The 24,849-nt window shown below is 45.1% G+C and overlaps 1 protein-coding gene across 5 annotated transcripts in view; it reads right to left on the bottom strand.

Annotated features, from left to right (window-relative positions):
- Positions 1 to 1,489: 1,489 nt before the first annotated feature.
- The window catches only part of HEPACAM (hepatic and glial cell adhesion molecule), a 28,668-nt gene continuing 5,308 nt past the window's right edge, over positions 1,490 to 24,849 (bottom strand). For all 5 annotated transcript variants that reach the window (XM_077305496.1, XM_077305499.1, XM_077305498.1 and 2 more), the window contains 6 exons: positions 13,545 to 13,886; positions 11,841 to 12,122; positions 9,015 to 9,108; positions 8,128 to 8,201; positions 6,839 to 6,909; positions 1,490 to 3,907 (listed from right to left, as the gene is read on the bottom strand). In XM_077305496.1, coding sequence (XP_077161611.1) covers positions 3,596 to 3,907; positions 6,839 to 6,909; positions 8,128 to 8,201; positions 9,015 to 9,108; positions 11,841 to 12,122; positions 13,545 to 13,886 — 1,175 coding nt within the window. In that variant the 3' untranslated portion in view covers positions 1,490 to 3,595. The remainder of the gene's footprint in view (positions 3,908 to 6,838; positions 6,910 to 8,127; positions 8,202 to 9,014; positions 9,109 to 11,840; positions 12,123 to 13,544; positions 13,887 to 24,849) is intronic.

Consider the following 24,849-nt stretch of genomic DNA (forward strand, 5'->3'; position numbering starts at 1 on the left):
GGCTCCCTTGCACAATTTCCAGCTTTCCTTCTCCCAGGTTTTTTGATGGGGGAATAAAACAGGACCCACAATAAGTCTTTTGATCTCCAGCAGGTGCTTTCTAGGAGAGCCACGCCTCAAAGGCACATCCTTATCGGCACAGTGATGCAAGGTGACCCCCAGCAGCCCCACAGTCAATAGGCCACTGTCTGAAATGACAAGCAATCCTATGTTTTGATCAATTGCGCTACATGCGTCTTCGTGAAAGCTGATGCGAGAACACATTTGGATACGTTTTGTTTTTCTCCTGCCGGCAAAGAAATATTATATGTGTTTAGAAGGACATTTTGACAAAGGGATTAGAACAGGAGGTCGCTTCTGTAAGGGATATTAATGTAGCCTATTGCACTGTTTACTGCAGTGTCCTCTACCTTTGCCAGCCCTTGTCTTCATTAGAGTCTGTCATGCGTTAGACCAGTTTTCATCTGCACTGTCTTTTTCCCGGCTGGTCAACCTTGCCCTGCCATATGGTTTGCAGGAGATCTTTGCTGTCCGTTTGAATTGATTTTCATATTTCGTAATCCACCTTGATCCCCAGTAAGAAACATAAGCCATAAATGAAATTAATAATAAATAAGAAAAGCAAGGGGTGCTTCAGCTGGGGAAATGGCGGCGGGGGGGGGGGGGGGGTTGTTAAACTCCTCTTTGCAGCACCACGGCCCTGAACCATTTGGGCAGCCCTCCAGCAAATTTTAAAGACAAAATTACTGCCAGTACTTCTAATCATAGGTCCCCAGTGTCGCATGCAATCCGGCTCTTCCCCTTTGGAATTTACCTACTTTGATTGATCTTGCATTCGCTTGACTGGATTCAGCATTCATCTATGCTTTGCTATACCTTTATTGTTCTCTCTTGTTATTAGCTGACTTACTGGGCTCATGTTGAAAACATACGTTTTTTAAAAAGACTTTCCCTCCTTTTTCTCTTATTCAAAGGGAGCTCTGCCAACCCACTCAGATGAGCGTGCCATGCATCGGTCAAGGTAGATTCTCTCTGCCATGTGAAAGCTCGCACTGTAATAAACTGAAGATGCCATGGGGCTCTTTCTTGCTTCATCTGACATGGAAAATCTTTTATCTCAGCTGTAATTTAACCTTGTTGGACATTTTCCTCTTTGCCTTTCCGTCCTGCAGGATTAAAAATTCTGCATGATCCATATTTCCTATGCCCACCAAAAAAAACAAAACAAAACTATGCACTAAACACTTAGTTTCCATAACCTAATATTATCCCCTTTCAGGGTTAACCTGATGCCCTTGATAGCAATGTTGTATTGGTTTGTTTACTCTTTCTGTATAAAGCTGTCCAAAACGGATTGAACGATGATGTCATAAGGTGAGAGCCACAACCAAGACAGGGCCAAGGAATGCACCTCCATCCTACCCACCTCACATGAAGCATTTTTTCCTACAGGAGCAACATGCTGCAAAAAGAAATGAGGTCTCACAAACACTTTCTCAACTAAGATTTAATGCAACAGATAACTTATATCCATCTGACAAACGCCATAAATCACGTCTCAAACTTGGCATTTCATTCAAGTTGACGCCTGCACCCTGGCACTTCCAGCCCGGAGGGGACAAAATAGATAAACACGATTGCATGGCTCGTTCTTCCAGCCAGTGGAGTTTACCAAGAGTGATGCCTTGGCTTGCAAGTGCAAACTCCTTAGAGCAGAGCAATGCCTTGCCTCATCTACTGACATCCAAAGAGAGCCACAAAAATTACCTTAACAAAGCAGAACTTTGCCATGGTTAGGTTTTCGTGAACATAGAAAGCCACCTTGGCCTGCCAGGCTGTTGGTATGTTTAGCCGAGTGCACATAACTCCAACCAACAGGTACTCTTTGGCAAGGGCCCTTCCCAGCCCCCCCTATCCACCCCCCTTTAATGAGGAAGAGGCACCAGGGATTGAACCTGGGACCTTCCAGAGGCACAGCGTGCATTGTATCACTGAACTACAGCTCTTCCCCAGATTGCACCAAAAAGACCCTCAAGCTCTTCCGTCTCGGAAGCTGGGATTCAGCTCTTGGCAAATGTACACCTCCCCGAGCACGCTGTTTGGCCCACAGAGGTATGTAGACACATGTTCAAGCATGGAGACAGCCAAACAAATCTCGCTAGGTCCATACTTCTGGATATACGTTTATTCACAGATCAGCGTGGGTTTCCGCACTTCCGGGAAGTCCAACTGAAATTAATCCAGAATAAACAACACCAAGCAGGTTGTTATCCTAGGCGGGGAGTGGAACTTCTGTCTGAGGGAGTCCTTTTGTGAAATGATTGTGATTTCATAGGAGTCAGAGTCTGTGGCAAGAAAAGCTAGCGGTGGATCAGGAATATCTGAAATTGTATCCTGAAATGCAAACTTGATTAAGGTTTCTAGGGTCAGTAGCGGCCATCAGTAAACAGCTGATGGCAGCTGCTAGAGAAAAGGAGCATGCAGATCAATATGGGTCGTTCAAAGCATAATAAGCTATTTTACCATTAAGTCACAGTCAACTTATTGGGACCACAACAATGGAGGAGCGGAGGTGGTTTTCCATTGCCTTCCTTGGTGGACTTCCATCCCAGTACCAACCCTGCTTAGATTCTGAGATAGGGCTATTTATACCATGCCTCCTTCCTCCCAATAAGAAATCTTAACAATTAAATGTATGTAGATACAACTGATATCCTGACAACACTGTCCAGACACGTAACAGATGGATGGATGGATACCTGCTTGATGTAGTGGATAGGACTGTGGACTTCTAATCTGGCGAGCTGGGTTTGATTCAGCACTCCCCCACATGCAGCCAGCTGGGTGACCTTGGGCTTGCCACGGCACTGAGAAAGCTGTTCTCACTGAGTAGGAATATCAGGGCTCTCTCAGCCTCACCTCCCTCACAGGGTGTCTGTTGTGGAGAAAGGGAAGGGAAGGCGAATGTAAGCCACTTTGAGATTCCTTCAGGTAGAGAAAAGCGGCATATAAGAACCAACTCTTCTTCTTCAGTAATATCAGGGCTCTCCCAGCCTCACCTCCCTCACACCGTGTCTGTTGTGGGGAGAGGAAAGGGAAGGAGATTGTAAGCTGCTTTGAGACTCCTTCGGGTAGAGAAAAGCAGCATATAAGAACCAACTCTTCTTCTTCCCGGTGGATACAGTCTCCCACGCTTGGTTAACGCACACAACATCCCAAAGCACTTGGATAGAAACATCAGATTTTTAAGACAATTAGTTTGGCGTCCCCAAAAGCTAAAGCTTTAGTCACACCTGTGTGGTGCTGCTCCTTGAATGTTACAAACAGGAAGTTAGTGCCTTTAAAAAAACAACAACAACATATTGAAGCGGGAAGCGTTGAAGCTAATGTAAACTTTTTTTTAAAGCGGGTCCATCCAGCCAGTGGTACAGTGTGATTCACTTTTAGCTACAAGCAGAATCCAATCATCTTCCCTTTCGAGGAAATATGCGTTCGCATGTACACATGCCCAGTGCAAACTCGTTGCTGCCACCCCTCCCTCCCCAAACACATTCACAGGTAGAGAGAGGCTTCTTCACTGCACATGCACTGCTGACTATCCACAGGCATTGATCTCCACCGGGCTGGATTCCCCTTGCTGCTCCCGGATGATATGAACTCCAGAAGTCCGCACCAAGCGTGTGGTGTTTTGGGGGCGTCCCGGCGGGGTGGGGGACCTGGTGGGAGATATGTGTGTTCTGGAGGTGGCTGGAGACCGGGCTGGGGAGCGATGATATCTGCGAGCGGACCGGACGGGGGGTCCGGGTGACCTTCCGGGAGGAGGCGGAGAGCTGGAGTAACTGGGTGGTACCGGTTCCGCGGCATTCCTGGACTCGGGAAGAGATTCCTCTTCTGCTTCTGGAGATTCCTTCAGGAAGCAAAACCAAGTTATAACAGAAAACTGCGATCAGGAGCCTGGGAAATGTACACAATGTACACTGCACCCTGCCCAGTCAAGTCCTTGGAATCACATCTGAGGTTATCCCACAATTTCCTGAAGGTTTTCCCATCATCTTAGTTTATTTTGATTTATTGGATTTGTCCCACACCAAATGAAGTAGAATCGGCTGGTGTGCCAGTGCCACCTCTTCCCCATGCCGCAGCGCTGGCAGACTTGGGCTTCCGTGATTGCCGAAGTGGCCGAGGCACCCAACCCTAGTGGTAGTTACCTTGAATTAATGAAAAGAGAGTTGCTTTGGGTACATCGATGGCCTCTGATGCAGCTACAGAGCTGAACTCTCAGACGATCCATCGTTACGTTGCTGAATCAGTGATCTCACTGCCCCAGTTACCCATCCCTCTGTATTCACAGTCCAGGTGGTAAAAGAGCCCCCAAGGGGTGATATTTTTCCCCTCCTCCTTCAACCCATTCTTAAACCCATTCTTAAAACTAGAACAAAACCCTAGTGAGTAAGTGCTCCTATTTACTTCTGTTTGAGGGAGTAAAAAAAGCAAAATGATAAAAAAATGTTTCCTGCACGTGATACACAGACAGGATGGAAGGCATGGCTTAAACGTGTTCTGCAAATGCAGAAGCCTCAGTACTAAGCTGACTGGGTACAAATCATTCTCAATGATGGAAAGTGAGATCAAACATGATCGAACTGTAATGAATCTAAATACTTGTGTCAGCAGCTGTCTATCTCTGTAAGATGATGGATTGGCAACATTCCTCTGGGAGAAAGTAAGGTCAAAGGGTTCTTTCTTGTGTAGCCAGCTGCGATAGGGAGACTCGAAACTTACCCACCTTTGACCTCATTGAATGTAGAGAAAGGGCAGCTAACAACAGATCTGGAGTCAGCCAGCTTTTTTTGCAGTGTAAGCAACCCAGAAATGAATTTCATCTCCCCTGAAATCAACCTGTCCCTCATCTGGATTGCTAGCTAATTTTTTAAAAAATATTTACGGAATAGTATTATATTTTAGAAGTTCTACTGCACTGGGCTGGGAAAAGCACTCACAAACCTGGAGCATTTTCCCGAGGGATTCTCCCATTTAAATATAACAGTCCCTTCTAATAAGGCATCTATAACTGCCCCATCTACTTTACTCCCTCAGAGGCAAGGTTTTCCCTCTGTTTTGCTTTCCCTTCTGTGGCTGAGCCACACAAGTTGTCTGTTTTCTTCTTTCCTGAATAATTCTGGCTGCCCCCACCATGACGCTGTATAATATTTTGGCCGTTTTCTCAGCCCAGGAACCTGAGGGAAGAAATGAGAGCCCCCCCCCCCTTTAATTTACATGACTTTAATGTCACTTGAGAAGTTTTTATATTCAAAGTTAACAAAATATTTTATTTAACATGGAGGGAAAAGGTCAGGTGAAATCCGGGTTAAAATTCCCAAAGTAACTCAAAATTACCAAGATACTCAGCTCTGAGGTAAAATCAGTACATGCATATACGTTAGTTATATTTCAGGCTAATGAGAGTTTCTTGGGCTATTCATAATTACTTAAAATCTTTATGTTGAACGGCTTTTGTTCTAGTGGTTTCCCAAACACTCTAGAATCATAGTATCATAGCTGGCCATACAGGCCATCTAGTGCAACTCTCTGCAGAACACAGCATGTTTTTTAGTACATTTCTAGTATTCTTTGACACCAGTATTCATCTTGAGTTTTTAACTGACTCTTAAGATCTCCCAATGCACTTTTTAATGACACCAAAACCAGGGATCTCTGCACTCTTCAGAGCTAACTCCCTGTTCGGCTGAGTAGGGAAATTCTCCTCTCACTAGAAGATCTAGTCCCTTTCATTGGCCCAAATGAAAGTCTCCATTTGATTACCCACTCATCCTTGCCAACTTTCCCCCAGTTCTCTATCTGTGTTAAACTGCTCTCAGCTAAGGCTGAAATCAGAGCAAATTCAACTCAGCATCCATTTCAGAAGCCTGTCTCTGCTCAACTGATGCTAACTAATCAGTTCTCTGTCATTCTGTCATTCAAAGCTCTGGCTCTTTGAAGAATTAACCTTTCATAGCCCTCTATCCATTTACACAGCACTTCTAAGGTTTTAAAAGTGTACTCTGTCACAGCAACAAATCAGTAGGGTCTTTCTGCACACCTGTTGGAGTCCCTCAGCTACAGAGACAAATATTTACCCTGTAAATTTAGAGAAGATGAAACTCTACACAAACTCTTCCCTGAAAAATGGCCTCATTAGAATGAGGCAAACACAGCACCTGTAAGGATCAATGGTATGCCAGCAGCAGTAGTGCTGCAGAACAAAAAGAAAAGGGGGGAGGGAAATTGGCCTGATGAAGCCCCTAACAGCACTCTCGAAGGGTGTGAGTCACACATCCCTCCCATCTCCCCCTCATGCCTACTAAAACAGAAAGAGGATTCTACTTCATTTATAAATATATTTTATTACGTGTATATATAAATAAAATTTATTCATGCTCTCACAGCTATCCAGTATAGTAAACTACTATTTGTTTCTCATTTTATAGCTGAGGAATGGGACTTTGCATGGGTCGATTATAGGAATTGTAGGTCCGTGTTCAGCACAGTGGATTGCTATATACATTTTGAGCAGCAGATGTCGCTCATGAGTCACAGCAGAGGGATTGAGGTAATCATTTGGTGTTAGGGAGTCCAACTTGTATTGAAGAGATTTGTGTTCAAACACAAATAGATACTCCCCCTCTAATAAGAGGGGTGTGGTTCAGAAGCAAAGGAAAGTGTGTGGTTTCCAAGTGAAATAAAAAAGTGTAAAATAGGAAATCTCTTGAAAGGAATCTGTCTCATAAAATACTTTTTCTCATAACAGAAATTTCTAAAATCGAGGTTAACCACTCACTTTGTCCTTCAGGATGTACAAAGCCACTGGATTCTTCCGCTCATGTTCTCCACTCCGAGGAACAATCTCAACTGCATACAAAGGACAACAAAAATCAATGTTTATGTTTTGTTTACATTAAAACTGAGGGGGAATGAATGGCTTCCCAGACAAAAAATGCAGAGCTTCACCAGAGTAATTCTTCAGAGAATTGCGCTGAAAATCTGATGACTTAAAGGCACCCAAAACCAACATTCTTGCATGAGTCACCAAAACTCTGGCCTGACACCCATGAGTCATACCGATGCAAACGCCGTTCAGCCACCACTTCAACACCAGGATCAACACTTATGGCATACTTGGAATCAGCAAGTGCTGAGACAATTTCAGTTGGGCAAATATACCCTCTTTCCCTTCGCGTTCAGCCTAGTCACAGTCACTGTAGAGAAATATTGACTTGATGCAGCCGTAGGACAAATTCACAGATGCCACGAGACAACTCTCCTTTTGTGGTTTGCGGTGCAGGTTTCTGAATCAATTGGCATTTAACTCACGTTTATTTATTACAGCACTGCGGCCAGATAAAACCATTGGTAATAAGCACTGGGCGACAAAAATTACATTTTCTAAGAACTGATGATGAGAAAGATTAGAATAGTTACAATTCCATGGTTGCCAGATATATGTATAAAATTGCGTAGAAAAATTCCTCTAAAACACCATTAATGAAGCTTTAGTTGTCTTTCCCATGTGCTATGCACGTGAGCACAATATTTGGCAACCTGCATAATAATTGTGCCTCTTGTGGCGCAGAGTGGTAAGGCAGCAGAAATGCTGTCTGAAGCTGTCTGTCCCTGAGGCTGAAAGTTCAATCCCAGCAGTCAGCTCAAGGTTGACTCAGCCTTCCATCCTTCCGAGATCGGTAAAATGAGTACCCAGCTTGCTGGGGGGTAAAACGGTAATGACTGGGGAAGGCACTGGCAAACCACCCCATATTAAATCTGCCATGAAAACGCTAGAGGGCGTCACCCCAAGGGTCAGACATGACCTGGTGCTTGCACAGGGGATATCTTTACCTTTATAATAATTATGGGCCCTTCTATTCCACAAGAGGAATCTAACTTTTCAAATTAATTGGTACTCAAGTCTTTTGGACAGTCACACATCAACCTGCCCGTGCTTTACAATGCGCATGTAATTAGGGTGTAAATGGGAATAGCTGAGGAAGGAAACGTCCAACACATAACATACGACTATTTCCTATACAAGACATTAGCCTGTGATTCAGTCATTGGGGGATCTTTATTTACCTTCATGCTTTGAATGTTCATCATTCTGATCCACATATTCAGAGGAGCTTTGCTTCTCCAGTTTGTGTTTGTTCCTGGGGTGCCAAAAAAACACACACCAAAATTTTGTCAATATCCTCCCGCAAGAAAGGAAACAATGCACTTGCACTGGGCAGCTTGCAACTCAGTCCTATATTTTACCATCTCGCTAGAATGCTTTTCCAAAGTGGAGCGAACGGGCATGTGGCAAACGTGGAATTATTGAAATTAACACACAATTGCTCCATTGCATGCTGGATTGTGTACGCTGAAGCCCTTTTCTTCAAGCACCAACACAAAAATAAAGGCCAGACATGTGGGATCCCTATTCTTTCTCTACAGAGGGAAAAACAGCCGGAGGAAGGGAGCAAACCTTTGGCTGAAAAAGCACCTGAGGGGGAGAAGGGGTTGAGAATTCCAAAGAGTGCAGGGTGGCAAGCATGGATTGTTTAGAGCCATCACCAGATCCCCCAGGAAAGTGGTCCTCTGCCCCCTGCTCACACTGTTCATACCCAAATTACAGATTGTGAAAATAAATCACATGACTTGCATTATCCCATAGGCTGCTGGAATTTTGTCCCCACCCTCAAATCTTCTACCAACCTTCCTGGCAACCTTGCAGCAAATAGCCCCTTGCAATGGTGTCCAGGATATCAGTGCCCCTCTGTGCCTTCACATGGGATTTTGGGGCACTCTTCATGGATGGTCATGCAGGGCAGCTACTTGGGGGGAGGGGGCGGAGACGGGGGGAAATACTGGCCAGATTGAGCATGCATCACTAATAGACAAGCATTGATTATGGAAGGTGATATTCCCAGCTACACGTTTTGTCCAAGGTATTTGTACCCTCGTATATTTTAAGTTCATACTTCTTGGATGGTTTCCAGCAGGCACAGACGGTCACTAATGTAACGAGAAGAAAAATCCCCCCTGTGGAAAGGATTATATAGAGAGAGCTCCTTCCTGCGGAAAGAGGAAAGAGGAGTTAGAAGTTCAAGCCACAAATCAATAGGGGTCACACAAACAGTACTCAAACTCAAGGCCTGAGGCTTTAGCCTTCTTCTCCGGAACTCCAGGGGGAGATTTCAGGTGGAAGAGCCAGAAGCAAGGGCCAGGATATTTCCTTCTTGGCTTTATGAGACTATTTGATATGCGGTTTGCTACAATATCCATCAAGTTGCATTCCTTTGGCACAAAATATAGTCAGGTTCTGGCCCTGAGCTACCAGGCAGCATCCTCTGCTTCCACCAAGCCACACTTCTACCCCAACAGGAACTGCGTTTTTCTCCCAGGCGGTCTCTTCTCAAGGGTCAGGAATGGCCAAACTCTTCATTTCAGGTTATACTGACAGCCCAGCAAAGATCTGACAAACTTTTTGCTACTGTAATTGTGGAGATCATCTCCCTAAAGGCATCCATACAAGATATTTTCCTCTGCAGGATGGCCTGCTTGAACCTCCTTGGGAGTCATTTCATAGGTAACTGTGGCCGAGGAATGCCCGTGAGAACACTCGATGAAAAATTCTTTAAAACAACAGCTTTCTAAACTGCTTGTGGTTGTCGGAAAGCTCAGTTTGGATAGTTTTGCGTAGCGGTTGCCTCTTAACAACCATTAAAACCAATTTTTAAAAACCCGTGTCACTAAAACAATTAAAGCCAGAGCTAAGTTGAATTTTAAAAATATATAAGAACAAAAAGGGGCAGAAAGGCAGGATCACTGGAGGTTATAGAGATCCCCCCCCCCCAGTCCTAGCTTGTGGGATTTTTAAATTTCCCACACAGCTACATTCTTCTTTAATGTATTGATTTCTGAGAGCTTGAGCTTTGCTGACATTTTGGCAGATTGCAGTGATGGAGGAAACACAGAAGCATAGAGCTGGAAGGGAGCCCAAGGGTCATCTAGTCAACCCCCCCTGTGCAATGCAGGAAATCCACATCTACCTCCCTACTTGACTCCCATCAGTAACTCTTGCTCTAGCCCAGAGGAAGGCAAAAAACCTCCAGGATCCCTGGGCTAACATGGCCTGAAAGAAAATTCCTTCCTGATCCCAAAGAGGTTAGCTATGAACAAGGGACTTTTATGTAATCCACAAATTATTTAAGCCGGGGAATGTAGACTCAGCACAAGTAAAACCCTGTTTAACTTGAGACAAAGCTGCCTTGGAAGTCACTTCTTTATCCTAACCCCTCAGCCCAATTAGTTGAGAGGGACAGTCAACAAAACGTGTTTCCTTAGAAGTCAGAACTACTCTTTGCGTGAAAATCCAGTGAAAGAAATACTGGAGCTCTTAGTGGCCGGCGCCATCTGGACACAGTCTGCACAGATCCAGTCTTGCCCTTGATTTATCTCTGTGGCCTGAGCTTTGCAGGCAATATTTCACAGCTGCTGTTTTAAATGGATGCCATGGAGACCCTGCTTCCTTCTCTGGCATTGTCTCATCGCTGCCAGTTGGAAGTGATGGAACTTCTAAGTTGTTGACCCAGTTTGCATGATTCTGCCCAGGAGGCTTGTCCTTGGGTCAGCTCCGGCTTTTGCACCGACGGAAGGAAAGGAGCAAGAAAGCTGACTTTTGTGTAGGTGGGGTGTCCTGAAATGCAAATTGAGCAAAAAGAAGGGAGTTCTGACAACTGGATAGGGGGAACTCTTCCACCATCCTGAAGCGATCAGGGTTCATGCCGAGAGAAAAGGGCAAAGGAGAAGAGGAGAGGGCTGAGTCAATGGGCCAATGGCGAAAGGAGCATCAACTCAGCCATAGAGGCACTCATGCTAGTATGGCCCAAATCCTATGTTAGCAAACCTACCCCAGTCCTTCTACTCTGCAGCATATTTGCTGTTGATGCTGTATAGAACAGAACCATGCATTTGGAAGGAGCCAATGATGGAGATAAAGGGAGGGCTTTGTTGATGGGCCAAAAACAGAGGGAATAGCTGAAATAGCTGAATTGCTGATTCAGCTATAGAGGCAGTTGGGCTAGTATTCCCTAAATCACATATTGACAATCCTATCCACCCCCTTCTTCACTGAAACATATTAGTTATATACAGCAGCAACATATAACTGTTGCTGCTGTATATAACAGAACCATGCATTTGGAAAGAGTCGATTCTTCCAAAAGAAACTGTATTGGCTTGTTTCCAATACGGAGAATACAAACAGGAAGGGGGGGGGCAATTTGTTTCCAAGACCAGTGAGTTCAAATTATGGGAAAGGAGATTCCACATGAATATTAGAATGCATTTTCTGACGGTGAAGGCTGTTCGTAGATAGAATACGTCGCCTTGGAGGGTGGTGGAGTCTCCTTCACTGGAGATTTTTTAGGAGGAGATTGGATGAGCACCTGTCAGGAGTGTATGATTTTTAAGACCCTGAGAAGCTGGGGGGCTGGACTAGATGGCCCTTGGCAGTCTCTTCCAGCTCTGTGTGATTCTGATTCTAAATAATAGGACGTAAGACGCCAGCATATCCCTCCCAGCCCAACTAAATGTTGATTCACTTGCACTATTTGAAAGTCTCAAATGTTCATAAAAGTTAGTTCCACAAGACCAGCTGGTTTATTTATTTATTTATTATTTATTTATTATATTTATATACCGCCCTCCCCAGAGGCTCCTCTCTTGACACCACATGGGCCTTCCTGCTCCTCCAGTTCCCTCCCCTCCTCCCTTATGCATCTCTCTGCGTCAGGCGTACTTACTGTACACTGTCAGTTTTATGGGGACGCTCCGGCCACTGCTGATGGGGTTCTCTACCAGACAACTGTACGTGTCATCGTCGGACATTAGGACTCGGGTGATAGTGAGCACCTTCTGATCGTGGGAGAGGATCAGGCGGGAGTCATTGCTGAGTGGCTTGCCATCCTTCAGCCAGGTGTAGGCGGGCTTGGTGCCGTTCTCATGCGAACAGTTCAACATGAAAAATTCACTTAGCTCCAATACAGTGGAGGAAGCCAGGACTACATGAGGTTTTGAAATGGGAACTGAAGGAAGGAAGGAAGGAAGGAAGGAAGGAAGGAAGGAAGGAAGGAAGGAAGGAAGGAAGGAAGGAAGGAAGGAAGGAAGGAAGGAAGGAAGGAAGGAAGGAAGGAAACCCTTCATTAATTCTTTGCAATGAGAACATGAAATAACAAGCAAATCCAATTTTAAGGACCTCTCCCCTACAATTATAGCCTCTTCCTGTTTCTGTTCCACAGATGGGATGATCAGAGATGATCAAAGAAGAGCAGGTTATCTGAGAAAGATCCTATATTTTTAAGTAGCTACCTGTACCCAGGATTTGCTGGTTTTTCATGATGTGTTCTGGGGAGTTTGGGGCTTTATGGTAAACTTAGCAGTGGCTCTTCAAAAGGAAAACTACTAATGGTGGAAGGAAACTTAGCCAAATCAAATCAATGTTTATTTACGGTCATTCAGACCAAAATTAAAATACAAGCAGTTAAAAACTAAGACAACGTAAAAAGAGAAAAAACAGTAATAGTCCAATAAAATTTTAAAAGCTCTGACAACATAAAAACTTTAAGATGTTACGTTCAATATTTAAAACATAGTTTAAGTTGCCAGTGACAAAAGGCTCTTTGTACTTTTGAAACTGGATCAGAAAGAAATTTAGCAGTGGCTCTTCAAAAGGAAAACTACTAATGGTGGAAGGAAACTTAGCCACTGCTACCCTGAGATTTGTCTGCGCTTCACAGCTGCCTTGGAATGTGGGTACACTCCTGTCATAAAATAACAGGAAGATCATAGTAATTTCTCCACCTCCCTCAAACACATGCTCATTGAGAATGTGCTACTTGGGTACAGATTTCACGTGCACCACACCTCTTCCAAATTTGTTGTTGTTGTTAGGTGCAAAGTCATGTTCAACCCATCGCGACCCCATGGACAATGATCCTCCTTCCAATTTCTGGTTTCTCTGACACATTCAGAGTCAAGATTTCTTATCTCCCTCCACAGAACTGTAATCCAGGCCTACTTCCAGCTGTTCTCTGACATAGCTTAATTTTTATCTTTAATTTTATCTTCAATTAAAAATTCAGATTTAAGTAAATATAAAATACTCTGGTTTCTCTTCAGATCGCATAAATCTTTCGCCTTTCTCTTTAATTAGGAATTCAAGAATGTAAAAGCAGAGGCTGAAACCTGTTCTCTTAAGCATAAAAGCAACGTGAAACACTAGAAGGTCAGAGACATCATATTTGCACAGATTCAGTTATAATCCCATGATCGGGATGGCCAGACTGTGGCTTTCCAGATGTCCACGAACTACAATTCCCATGAGCCCCTGCCAGCATGTGCACATACTGGCAGGGACTCTTGGGAATTGTAGTCTGTGAACATCTGGAGAGCCACAGTTTGGCCACCTGTAGGATAACATTAAATTATACCTCCTACATCGCACTTACCATCCACTGTAAGGTTAATATTCATCTCGCCCGTGAAGGTGTCATCCGTGATGGAGATCTCCACCTCGTACATGCCCTCGTCAGACAACTGCAGTTCGTTGATCAGCAAGGAGCCATTTTCAAAGATTTTAATCCGATCCTTGTAGTCCGCGCGCAGGTTCCCAATAATCCCTGTGCCAATCGACTGTACCACAGTAACAGGCTTGTCCCGCTTCACTTGCCACTTGATCACAGGCTTATCATTGCTCGTGCTGGTGTATTTCACGGAGAGGAGGGCGGGCTTACCAACCGTACCGTGAATTAAAAGCACTGGGCTGGTGATATTGACCCCTTCTAATAGATCTAGTGAAAGAAAGAAAGAAAGAAAGAAAGAAAGAAAGAAAGAAAGAAAGAAAGAAAGAAAGAAAGAAAGAAAGAAAGAAAGAAAGAAAGAAAGAAAGAAAGAAAGAAAGAAAGAAAACAAACACTTGTTAGCATGACATTATAACTGTGATGTTTTTCCTTCCTCTTGCATTTGGGAATGCACCAAATTATCTATTCTCCACCTGGATAAAGAGAGGTGGAGAGGAAGTCCACAAGTTCTGAGACGTTGTAAAACACATTTCATTTTCTTCAGCTATGACTTAATCAGGACATATTTGTCAAAAGGAGGGGGGAACCAGGATATCTTTGCATCCCAGTCCTTGAGCATTTTTGCTGGCTGTCAGCAGCACTGATGCCCCTTCTTTAAGTCCTCAATCAGCAAATTCACTTTAGCGGGCAATGAAAGGTTTAATTAACTGGTGACAAGGCTCAAATGGCCGACACTTTGCAGCCATCATTTCAAGTGATGCAAGACAGAGCTGAGGATGGACAAGTCCTCGCCATGGTGATCTTTCAGAAAATCCCCAGTGACTCCCCAGCTTTTAGAAAAAGCAAGGCTAAGGCAGCGACAGGCAGCACAGCTAACCTGACCTTTCCCTTCCTTAGTGCCCAACAGAGCAGAAAATGTGAAGGGCTGCTAGTGTGTCACGTTTTCCTTTTACTCCGCAGAGTTCCCAGGCAAAGAGATGAGCTCACCCACATCTGGAGTAATGCTGGGGCTATTTCTGCACAAGTACAAACAAGTACAAATCCGCGCTCTTAACTAATCGAAGCTTGTAAGTTTCCACGCAACTTTTTGTCTCCCTAGGAGTGGATCCAAAATTAGTGACCTATTACCCTGCATTTTCCAAATCCACTTTTCCTATGATTTCCCTCCCCCTCCTTCATTTCCGAACTCGCAGTTTTCCAATGAGGAATTCTCAGTTTTGAATTGTTTCCCACCACCCTATTGTGTAATAAGTTTCACATGTTCACCCCCCCCACCTGCCCCCACTCCCTTCAGGTTGTCCCCTGAGCAATTTGCAATGTTTTAAAGTGATACGTTGATTGCATTATGATGCAAAAAAAATCACTATAAAATAGCAGTGTCATAACATTGAGACAAAATGCGCAGTGAGGTTTCATGTAGCTTTCTCCAATTATGCCTGTCTATAAAGTTCCTTTCCTTGTATTCTTTTTAGTGGTAGGCTTTGATACCACATGGTTGCTTGTGTTGTTTCTTTACTATTATTACTTTATTACTATTACTATTATCTAAATTTAATGGCTCCCTGGCAACATAGTCTTTCTTTTTTTTTACAGTGTTATGTTGAAACATTACGGTGCATGCAAAAAAGGACACATAACTGGGGTTTTGCCATTGCAAAAGGGTCACCACTTGATGTAGTAGTGAGTACAAAGGTACCGCACCGCCGACTACACTGAAGGAGGAATTGGTTCTTATATACCACTTTTCTCTAGTAGGAATCTCAAAGCGGCTTACAATCACCTTCCCTTTCCTCTCCCCACAGCAGACACCCTGTGAGGGAGGTGAGGCTGAGAGAGCTCTGATATTACGGCTCGGTCAGAACAGCTTTACCAGTGCCATGGCGAGCCCAAGGTCCCCCAGCTGGTTGCATGAGGAGGACTGGAGAATCAAACACGGCTCATCAGATTCGAAGTCAGTGCTCCTAGCCAAGTTCAACAACAGCCCTTCGGAGCTGACTTCACCAAATTACTTGCTGACTGCAATTTCAACACCACTGCTAGGAGGGAACCTCAGAGGAAGGCTTCAACTTCTATGCCCTGTTGTTGGCTGTCCAGAGGAACTGGTTGACCACTGTGAGAGACAGGATACTGGACTAGATGGCCCTGTTGTCTGATCCAACAGTGCTCTTCTTAGTTTCTTAACATGAGCACATCAGGAAAAATTGCCAATTGTTCACTACACTCAGGTAGAGTTGCCAGCACTTTCTTGGCAAATGCTGGGAGATTTTGAGAACGGTTCCTGTGAATAATGGGACCTTGAGATCTGTGAATTGGATATTTTTGGCCTGAATACATTACTATAAAATAGCTTATTGATAGGGACCAAGCCCTATGAAGATAGGTTGAGGGACTTGGGAATGTTCAGCCTGGAGAAAAGGAGGTTGAGAGGGGACATGATAGCCCTCTTTAAGTATTTGAAAGGTTGTCACTTGGAGGAGGGCAGGATGCTGTTTCTGCTGGCTGCAGAGGAGAGGACACGCAGTAATGGGTTTAAACTTCAAGTACAACGATATAGGCTAGATATCAGGAAAAAGTTTTTCACAGTCAGAGTAGTTCAGCAGTGGAATAGGCTGCCTAAGGAGGTGGTGAGCTCCCCCTCACTGGAAGTCTTCAAGCAAAGGTTGGATACACACTTTTCTTGGATGCTTTAGGATGCTTAGGGCTAATCCTGCGTTGAGCAGGGGGTTGGACTAGATGGCCTGTATGGCCCCTTCCAGCTCTATGATTCTATGATTCCCAAACGTATTTAGGCAACCAGAGTGATATTCCGCCTTTCCAGAATACCAATATGCTCAGGATACCAGTTTGGCAGGCTCTGTCTCCCATTGCCAAATCCGAGCAGATGGCATTTCTCTTTGGTTCCACTCCATGATCTTCAGTCTGGAGCGCAGGTTGTGAAAACCCTGCCAGGCTAAGAAGGGGCAAAAGAAGACACGTGCCTTTGGCCCTGCCACTGGAAGAGAACAAATGCTCAGTATCAGCTGAGCCGCCTCCAAGAAAGCCCTGGGTGCAGAGATCTAAACAAAACTAGTATTGATACACAGCCGAGAACATGAATCATCTGGCTGACAATTAAGTGTTAGATTAGGAGCTGTGCACAGGGACACAAGAAAGGGCTTCAACAAGGCCCAGAGTCATGAGACCTATTCGTATGCAAGCCCTCCGTAATTTCCCTGCCTTTGCCTGATGTAAAAGGCAAAGGGACAGCTACGATGGAGAATGATGCTGTTTTTTTAATACTGCCAGGAAAAGAGAAGCAGCTGTTTATTTTATAACCCGCTTTTCACTCCCCCAAGGATTCCAAAGTGGCTTACAAACACCTTTCCTTTCCTCTCCCCAAAACAGAAACCTTGGGAGGTAAGTGGGGTTGAGAGACCCCCTAAGAGAACTTCTTGGTGAGAATAGCTCTAAGAGAACTGTGGCACACCCAAGGTCACCTAGCTGGCTGCATGTGGAGGAGCTGGGAATCAAACCTGACTCGCCAGATTAAAAGTCCGCACTCCTAAGCACTATACCAGGCTGGCTCTTGTGCAGGATGGCCCCCCTCCAGTTCTATGATTCTAGCATCTTATTTCCTCCCATTCAAATCATCTTGGTCTGATACAGCAGGTCTACTCAGAATCCCACTCAGGCCTATTCAATGGGGGCTTACTCTCAGGAAAGTTTCCTTTGGATTGCCTTGTTTGCCCATTCCTATACGTCAGCTTTGGGACGCAGCCTCTGCCTTAGTGGACTCTCTCTTATTCAGCCATGAATCTGTTTGGGTACTTTTAGCCCAGACTCCTGGCACTGCTTGTGCCTGATAAAATTTGGGATATATAGCAACAATCTAAGTAATTCCTAAACATAGAATCATAGAATTGGATGGGGCCATACAGGCCATCTAGTCCAACCCCTTGCTCAACGCAGGATCAGCCCAAAGCATCCAAAAACATGTAGTTCTGAGGGTCAACATTTGTCTAGAATGTTGGCAGGGGCTCATGGGAATTGTAGTCCACGGACCTCTGGAGGGCCATAGTTTGGCCACCCCTGCTCTGTGGCCTTATTCCCTGCTGAGGTTCCTTCCCTCCCCAAAATCCCAAGCATGTCCCAGTCTGAAGCTGGCAACCCTATATCAGAGAGAGGAGGCCAAAGAACAGGTGTTCTTCCCTTGCAGCATGTGAGCTAGTCTACCTGTTCTTTTGGACTTTTCCACTTCTAGGAATCAAATTTATGCTAAAAGCTCCGTAGGAAGGGTGTATGGAAAAAGGAAGCCCTGGCATCCGTACAGGCTGACCGTTCAGAAGGCTGGGTCCTTTCAGTACATTCTGTATCCTAAGTAGTAACTCCCTCCAGAAACAGGGAGGGGGGAATTGGTCTCCTAGGCACCAGATACAGCTTTTGGGGAGCAGAAAAAGAGACTGCCAGGAAGAGCAGAGGACAAAGCTCTCAGTTGTTGGTCTTAGTTCCTTTCTGGCCCAAATTTAAAAGGCTTCAGTGTAAAGGAACATCAGCATTTGTGATTCACCCAGGCTACATCAAGGGCCTGGCAAATGAAATAATCAGCCCCAGGACAAAGGCAACAGAGACAGCTGAGCTCTTCCAGCCTAGACAGTGGTGCTTCTGGTTTGGCACAGCCCAAGGACAACTCAGCAGAGACCTTTAGCATGGCCCTCTCCTTAGAGATGCACCTAGATACGTCTCTCAGCCCTTGCCGCTTCCGAAAGAATGCAGCTGCGGGCGCCTAATCTTCTGAACCTGATTTAACCACATCAGAACATTCGTATAATCAGACCAACATTTGTATAATCAGACCATAGTCCTTAAAGGTAGCTATTTGGATTAAGGGTTGCTTCAAAACATAGGCTGCCGGGGGGGGGGGGGGTTCGACACAATTCCCCCAACACTAAGGATGCCAGCTCCAACTTGAGAAACTGCTGGGGATTTGAAGGGGGCACTTGGGGGGGGGGGAGTTCAGTGAGGATGTGATGTCACTCTAGGACTTCAGTTTCCCATAGGCTCTGTACCACAGAGTGGGGTTACCAAGTCTGCACTGGCAAATATGGGGACGTGAAGTCTGTGTTACAGGGAATGTGACATCACAGCCTCTGTGATGGTCTAGGAATTTCCCTATCGTAATAAAGATCTTGTACTTAGGTTGGCCTCAGCCATATGCCTGGTGAAAGAGCGCCTTTTTACAGGTATCTCCAATGGGGCCCAGATCTCTACTGGCAGCTCATTCCACCAGGCTGAGAGGTCCCTGGCTCTGGTTGAGGCCAGACATACTTCTTTGGGGCCAGGGATCAACAACAGATTAGAATTAGCAGATCACAGGTATCTCTGGGGGACATATGCATGTGTTACAAAGCAATTCCTATCTGGTCTGTGAGTGGCTTGGTTTTATTGCTTCTGTAATTGGCACATATGAGCCTCTTGTGGCGCAGAGTGGTAAGGCAGCTGTCTGAAAGCTTTGCCCATGAGGCTGGGAGTTCAATCCCAGCAGCCGGTTCAAGGTTGACTCAGCCTTCCATCCTTCCGAGGTCGGTAAAATGAGTACCCAGCTTGCTGCTGGGGGGTAAACGGTAATGACTGGGGAAGGCACTGGCAAACCACCCCGTATTGAGTCTGCCATGAAAACGCTAGAGGGCGTCACCCCAATGGTCAGACATGACTCGGTGCTTGCACAAGGGATACCTTTACCTTTTACCTAATTGGCACATGGCCACATTGGTACACAGGGCCAGCCACTTTACTATGAGATACATGGGTAATAATCTACATAATATATTTCTGGTAAGGCCTTGGAGGAGGAGCGTGGTCTCATGGCTTAAATGCCACTCATCACTTAACACCCACTCAGGGCGGCTGTCCCACCCCTGAGTGTCTCCTCCTCCAACCGACTTGCCTGTCTGTCCAGCAACCAGCAAATTGCCTTCCATCCCCCACCCGACCACCCCCTTCTCCTTCCACTTTCCTCTGAGGTTTGGAGGCTGCAGATCTCTGCTGCGTGAGAGCTGCCCCTGTCGGTGAGTTCCCCAACAGCTGCGTGCAGCCTTTCCACGTCCTAGGGGGAGGGGGAGGCCATCCGCAGAGTTCTTTTATCCCCATCTAGTACCCGCTGTATCCCTGAATGCAACGGCCTTGGCTCCGGAGCCTCCGGGGAGGATGGTATATAAATATAACATATAAAAATCAATAAAATAAATTATATATTATTAATAATAAAATTAAGGTTAAATATGCATAGAAGAAGATAACTGGGTTACTAGTATAATTGTCCAAACCATGAACCAAGTTGAAGGAGATGCCAAAAGAGACTAAGAAGTGACAAAGTCAAAATTTGGTTAGATTCCAGTCCAGTAGCACCTAAGAAACCAACAAGATTTTGGGGGTGTGAGCTCAAACCTGACTATTCCCCTGTAGATCAACCAATCTACCCTCTGAAATGATAATCATCCATCTGCAACCAAAAAGGTACAATTTTAAACTAATGCTGGGGCAGGAAAACCAACGTTTCTGTAGGCCTGGTCTTGAGTAAATTTAGCAGATCCAGTGTTGAGTACATCCAACCTTATTAAAAACAATTAAGTTATTTAAAAAGCATCCTTGATGATTTATTCTCTTGCTCATAACTTACAATAATATAGTAATTTCACCAATGCAGGACAAATATACCCTTGTTTTAAAAAATGAAAGGATTTTTACCTTTCTCATCCATGGCCCATTTAATTCTCTGTACCAGCAGTCACTCTCTATGTAAAACCAAAGAGTGAAGCCACCCTGAGAACATCCGTCGGGGCACATGCACTGAACTGCCTGCCTTCTATAAAGGGAAATGGCATTCCTCACCTCCTGTCAAAGGCAGGTGTAGCAGTGCCAGTCTTTGGCTTTTGTTCCTAGTTCACGTGTGACGAGAGAAGATTTCCTCTGCCTTGGCTTCCAAACTGGAGCAATTTGGGGAGAGAAATCCCACACAATGCACTCTACGCATCCTGTTTCCGGGCTGTGACTGTCCTCCCTACACTCTGCCCCCAAACCTGCTTTTACTGCAGTCCTTTCAGAAAGGACACTCTCCAAGTGCCTTGGCATGCCATCTGGAAGGAATGGTGCATGTTTTCCTGCCTTGCAGAGATTATTATTATTAGTTATTGCATTTCTTACCTGGCAGTCTCGGCGTACCGGTATGTGGCAGGTTACAATACAAAAAGTCCCATAACAATAGCCCCAATTTTAAAAACCCACTAAAACCACACAAGAAATACATTAAAAACCCAATATGGTGGGGAAATAGTCCTAATCCCCACGGAACGGCTGCCACCCTGGCAGTAGGGGGCTGTGTCAAGAAAACCATCACGCAAGATAGTCAAGGGTGGCATACTTCCTGATTGGGGGGGGGCCCAACTAGATCTTCCTCCTACACTGGCCTCAACCGTAAACCTCAATCACACCCACATAGGCATCAGTTGCCCACCATCAGCCTCTCATGCCCATCAGCCCATTTCCCTAGCATTCTCTCATGCTGGATCGCTGGACAGCTTCTGCAAAAGAAAACCAGTAATTGCAATGGCCTTATAATGATCTAGATCAGGGGTAGTCAATCTGTGGCCCTCCAGATGTCCATGGACTACAATTCCCATGAGCCCCTGCCAGCATTTGCTGGCAGGGGTTCATGGGAATTGTAGTCCATGGACATTTGGAGGACCACAGGTTGACTACCCCTGATCTAGAGGAGCCACTTAACTTAAATGCTGAGATTTTCTAAGATGTGGGATGGTTTAGCATAGCCCAATCTCATCCGATCCCAGGAGCTAACCAGGATCAGAACTTGGATGGGAGACCTCCAAGGAAGGCTCTGCGGACCACCTCTGCTTAATGAACTGCCTCGGAAACCCCACGAGGTTACCAAAAGTCTCCTGCAACTTGCCAGCACTTGACACACACAATAGAACTATTATAGTGTGGCAGAAGACGTGTAAATAAACAAAAATGGGGGGTGGCAAGTCATCATGGCAGTCTGACAACCATGCCCCAAATAGCCGGTGCAGACTGTCTACACAACATGTGTTCGGGGGGGGGGGGGAGAGACAGAGGAAAGCGTGCAGAGAACTTCATCCCATGGAACCCTGGTTTCCAACACATATGTTTCCGCTTTCACAATGACAATGAAAGCAACACACTCAATGCTGACTTGGTGGAAGAAGCCAAAGTCCCATCTCCAATGGCATCCGTAGCTGGGGGTGGGGTCACAAAATAAAACACCAGGCAGAACATTAATTCGGATGCTGCAAGCACATATATGTTAGCAGAATTTCCTTGGGAAAATTCTCCATTGAATTCACAACAGTTGTAATTTTCGTCAACTGACAGTTTCAAGTTGAAGACGGGATATTAAGATGGGCCAATCTCATATCTTTCTTCCACCATAGCTATTTCATAGAAAACTTTCATCTCATAGAAAATCTGTTTCTTCTTTTTATATCTGTTGTTGGTATATACTGACTTCTTACAATACTGAAGGGCTGTCTAAGAGCTGCACTGATTTGAGTGGCTCATTACCTAATGGGTATCACAGCAAAATCTAACTGCATAACCCCCTCCCCACAGCCCTCTCTCCTCGCAGCTCATTGGATGCTCCCACCCTCGTCCCCTGCTGCATGGCGGGGTGTTCAGTGGGGGGACCCAATTGACGTTCCACCACTCAGCCTCAACCAACTGTCTCGTGGAAAAATTCCATTTTACAGGCCCTATGGGCAGGGGTAGTCAACCTGTGGTCCTCCAGATGTTCATGGTCTACAATTCCCATGAGCCCCTGCCAGCAAACACTGGCAGAGGGTCATGAGAATTGTAGTCCATGGACATCTGGAGGACCACAGGTTGACTACTCCTGCCCTACAGACCTGTGAGAGTTCCGAGAAGGGTCTTAGTTCTTCCGGGAGCTCATTCCACCAGGTCCGGACAGGTGTAACTCTCTGGGGCCGGGAAGCATCAGCCTGTTTAAACTTGCAGAGCGTAATATTCTGCAAGATCATGGGGAGTACGCTGAGCCCAGACTGCACACGGCCTTAAACATAACACAAAGTAGAACTGATTTGAACGTCATATCTGATACGGCCTTTATCTATACACCAGTAAAGTGTGCTTGAAATTTTGAGAGCTGGGTTCCAGTGCCACATACAACATGAGCTCATTTTGTAGGCTGTATCATGTCTTGACGCCTCATTATTTGACAGTACTACAGTAATAACAGTGATCTCATCCTAGGGATATTGTATGGTTAAAAGACAGGACAAATCACAAAACTCTTGGCTAACAAAAACATTCTATACTAAACAGAAGAGGGTCCAGAAGGGTCTAGAATTGTTGCTCCTAAATTTGAAATGAAACTGTGAATTGATTCATTATTTTATGTCATGTTTATTCTCTCCATTGTAGCATTGTTTGGTTAGCGAGGAGGACAGAACAGCAGCTGCGTGCCTCTCTGAATCATTCTGTGCCTTAATTTCTTGTACCTTTCCATGAAATGCCAGCACTTTTTGGATTTACAGCATCTTCACACTTCTAGAACACTCCCAACATAATAACAAAAACACATTACAATTGCAATATATGCACATTAAGCCCCAACAGAGTGCAGGTTGCTAGCAGAGGCAAACAGCACACAAAACTCACTTGTATAACCCTTCCCTGCCAATCTACTTGAACAATCTCTCAAGAATTCCAACACAGAAGCACCATCCATGTAGGAATTTGGTAGAGTATTAAGTGGACCTCCGTGCTAGTTGCAGAGTTTGCAATACAAGGCGGCATGAAAAGCTGTGGGGGGGGGGAGGATTCCTGCCTGTTCTGGGAAGAGAAATACTTCATTTGGCTTTGTACAGCTGAAAAGCCAGGGACACTGTGTTCCAGGCACACTCACTACACAACAGAGAGAAATTCTGGAGCTATCACCCCTGTATACCCTTAAGGAGCAAGAAATAAAGATTAGTCTCAGCAAAAGACAGTGCCAAGAAGGCACTTCAGTTTAATAAGGGGAGGGGGAAGACAAGGTAGCTAAACCCCATCTGGGGCCCTTCATGTTGGTTCTCATAAGGCAGGGTTTTTTTTTTCCAAAAGATATAACCCATCACTTAATCTATGCCCGCTTGATGGCCACTATAACAATATATGGTAGAATTATACGGTAAAGTTATTCTTTGCAGATGGAGGAGACTATGACTCAAATTATGAGAGAGCCTTTAATAAAATTCAGATTCCACCCCCCTACTCCAAGCTCTCCCTTGAGCAGAGCTTAGGGCCACCCCACCCCCATAACTTTCTAAAAAAAAAGGAACCTTCTCTCCCTGTATTTCAAGCAAGAAGATGAAGAGTTGGTTCTTATATGTCGCTTTTCTCTACCCGAAGGAGTCTCAAAGTGGTTTACAGTCGCCTTCCCTTTCCTCTCCCCACAACAAACACCCTGTGAGGGAGGGGAGGCCGAGAGAGCCCTGATATCACTGCTTGGTCAGAGCAGCTTTATCAGTGCTGTGGCGAGCCCAAGGTCACCCAGCTGGCTGCATGTGGGGGAGCGCAGAATTGAACCCGACATGCCAGATTAGAAGTCCACACTCCTAACCACTACACCAAGCTGGCAAGGGGTAGATCATGAAGAATATGGAAAAGATCACTTTTACAAGGTTTGTTACCTGGGAAGCCTCAATAACATATGAGAATCTTAAATGCAAAATGGGTGTTGCTTTCCCTCGTTAATAATAATTGCAGGCCAACCAGTCACAACAGACTCATGACACCCAAGAAAAACGTAGGCAAGAGATGAGCAGAGGCTGTTCACCATTGTTTTTCTCTGCATAGCAACCCCTTTCTTCCTTGGGAGTCTCACGTTCAAGTGCTAGCCCTGCTTCCTTTCCATACTCTGAGGCGATTGGGTTAAACTGGACTATCAGGCTGCACCTTCCCTTTTAGAAGACATTTTAAGGGTTTAAGACATCATAAATCTGCCACCTTCTTCACTGAGTTAGATGGGTATCGTGGCCAAATCTCCACTTCCAAACACCTTTGCATCTGCAGCTAAGTCAAGGTGGTAACTGTGAAACCCTGTTCCACTGGTTTCACTGGGGGGTAAGTTCCCAAAACAACTTTGCCGTTGCATTAAGTTTAACACAATACAAACAAATAAAAATTTTATTGTTCTCACAACAGCCTTGTAAGGCAGAATGGT

Source organism: Paroedura picta, chromosome 12 (assembly GCF_049243985.1).
Source record: "Paroedura picta isolate Pp20150507F chromosome 12, Ppicta_v3.0, whole genome shotgun sequence".
NCBI classification, from domain to species: Eukaryota; Metazoa; Chordata; class Lepidosauria; order Squamata; family Gekkonidae; genus Paroedura; species Paroedura picta.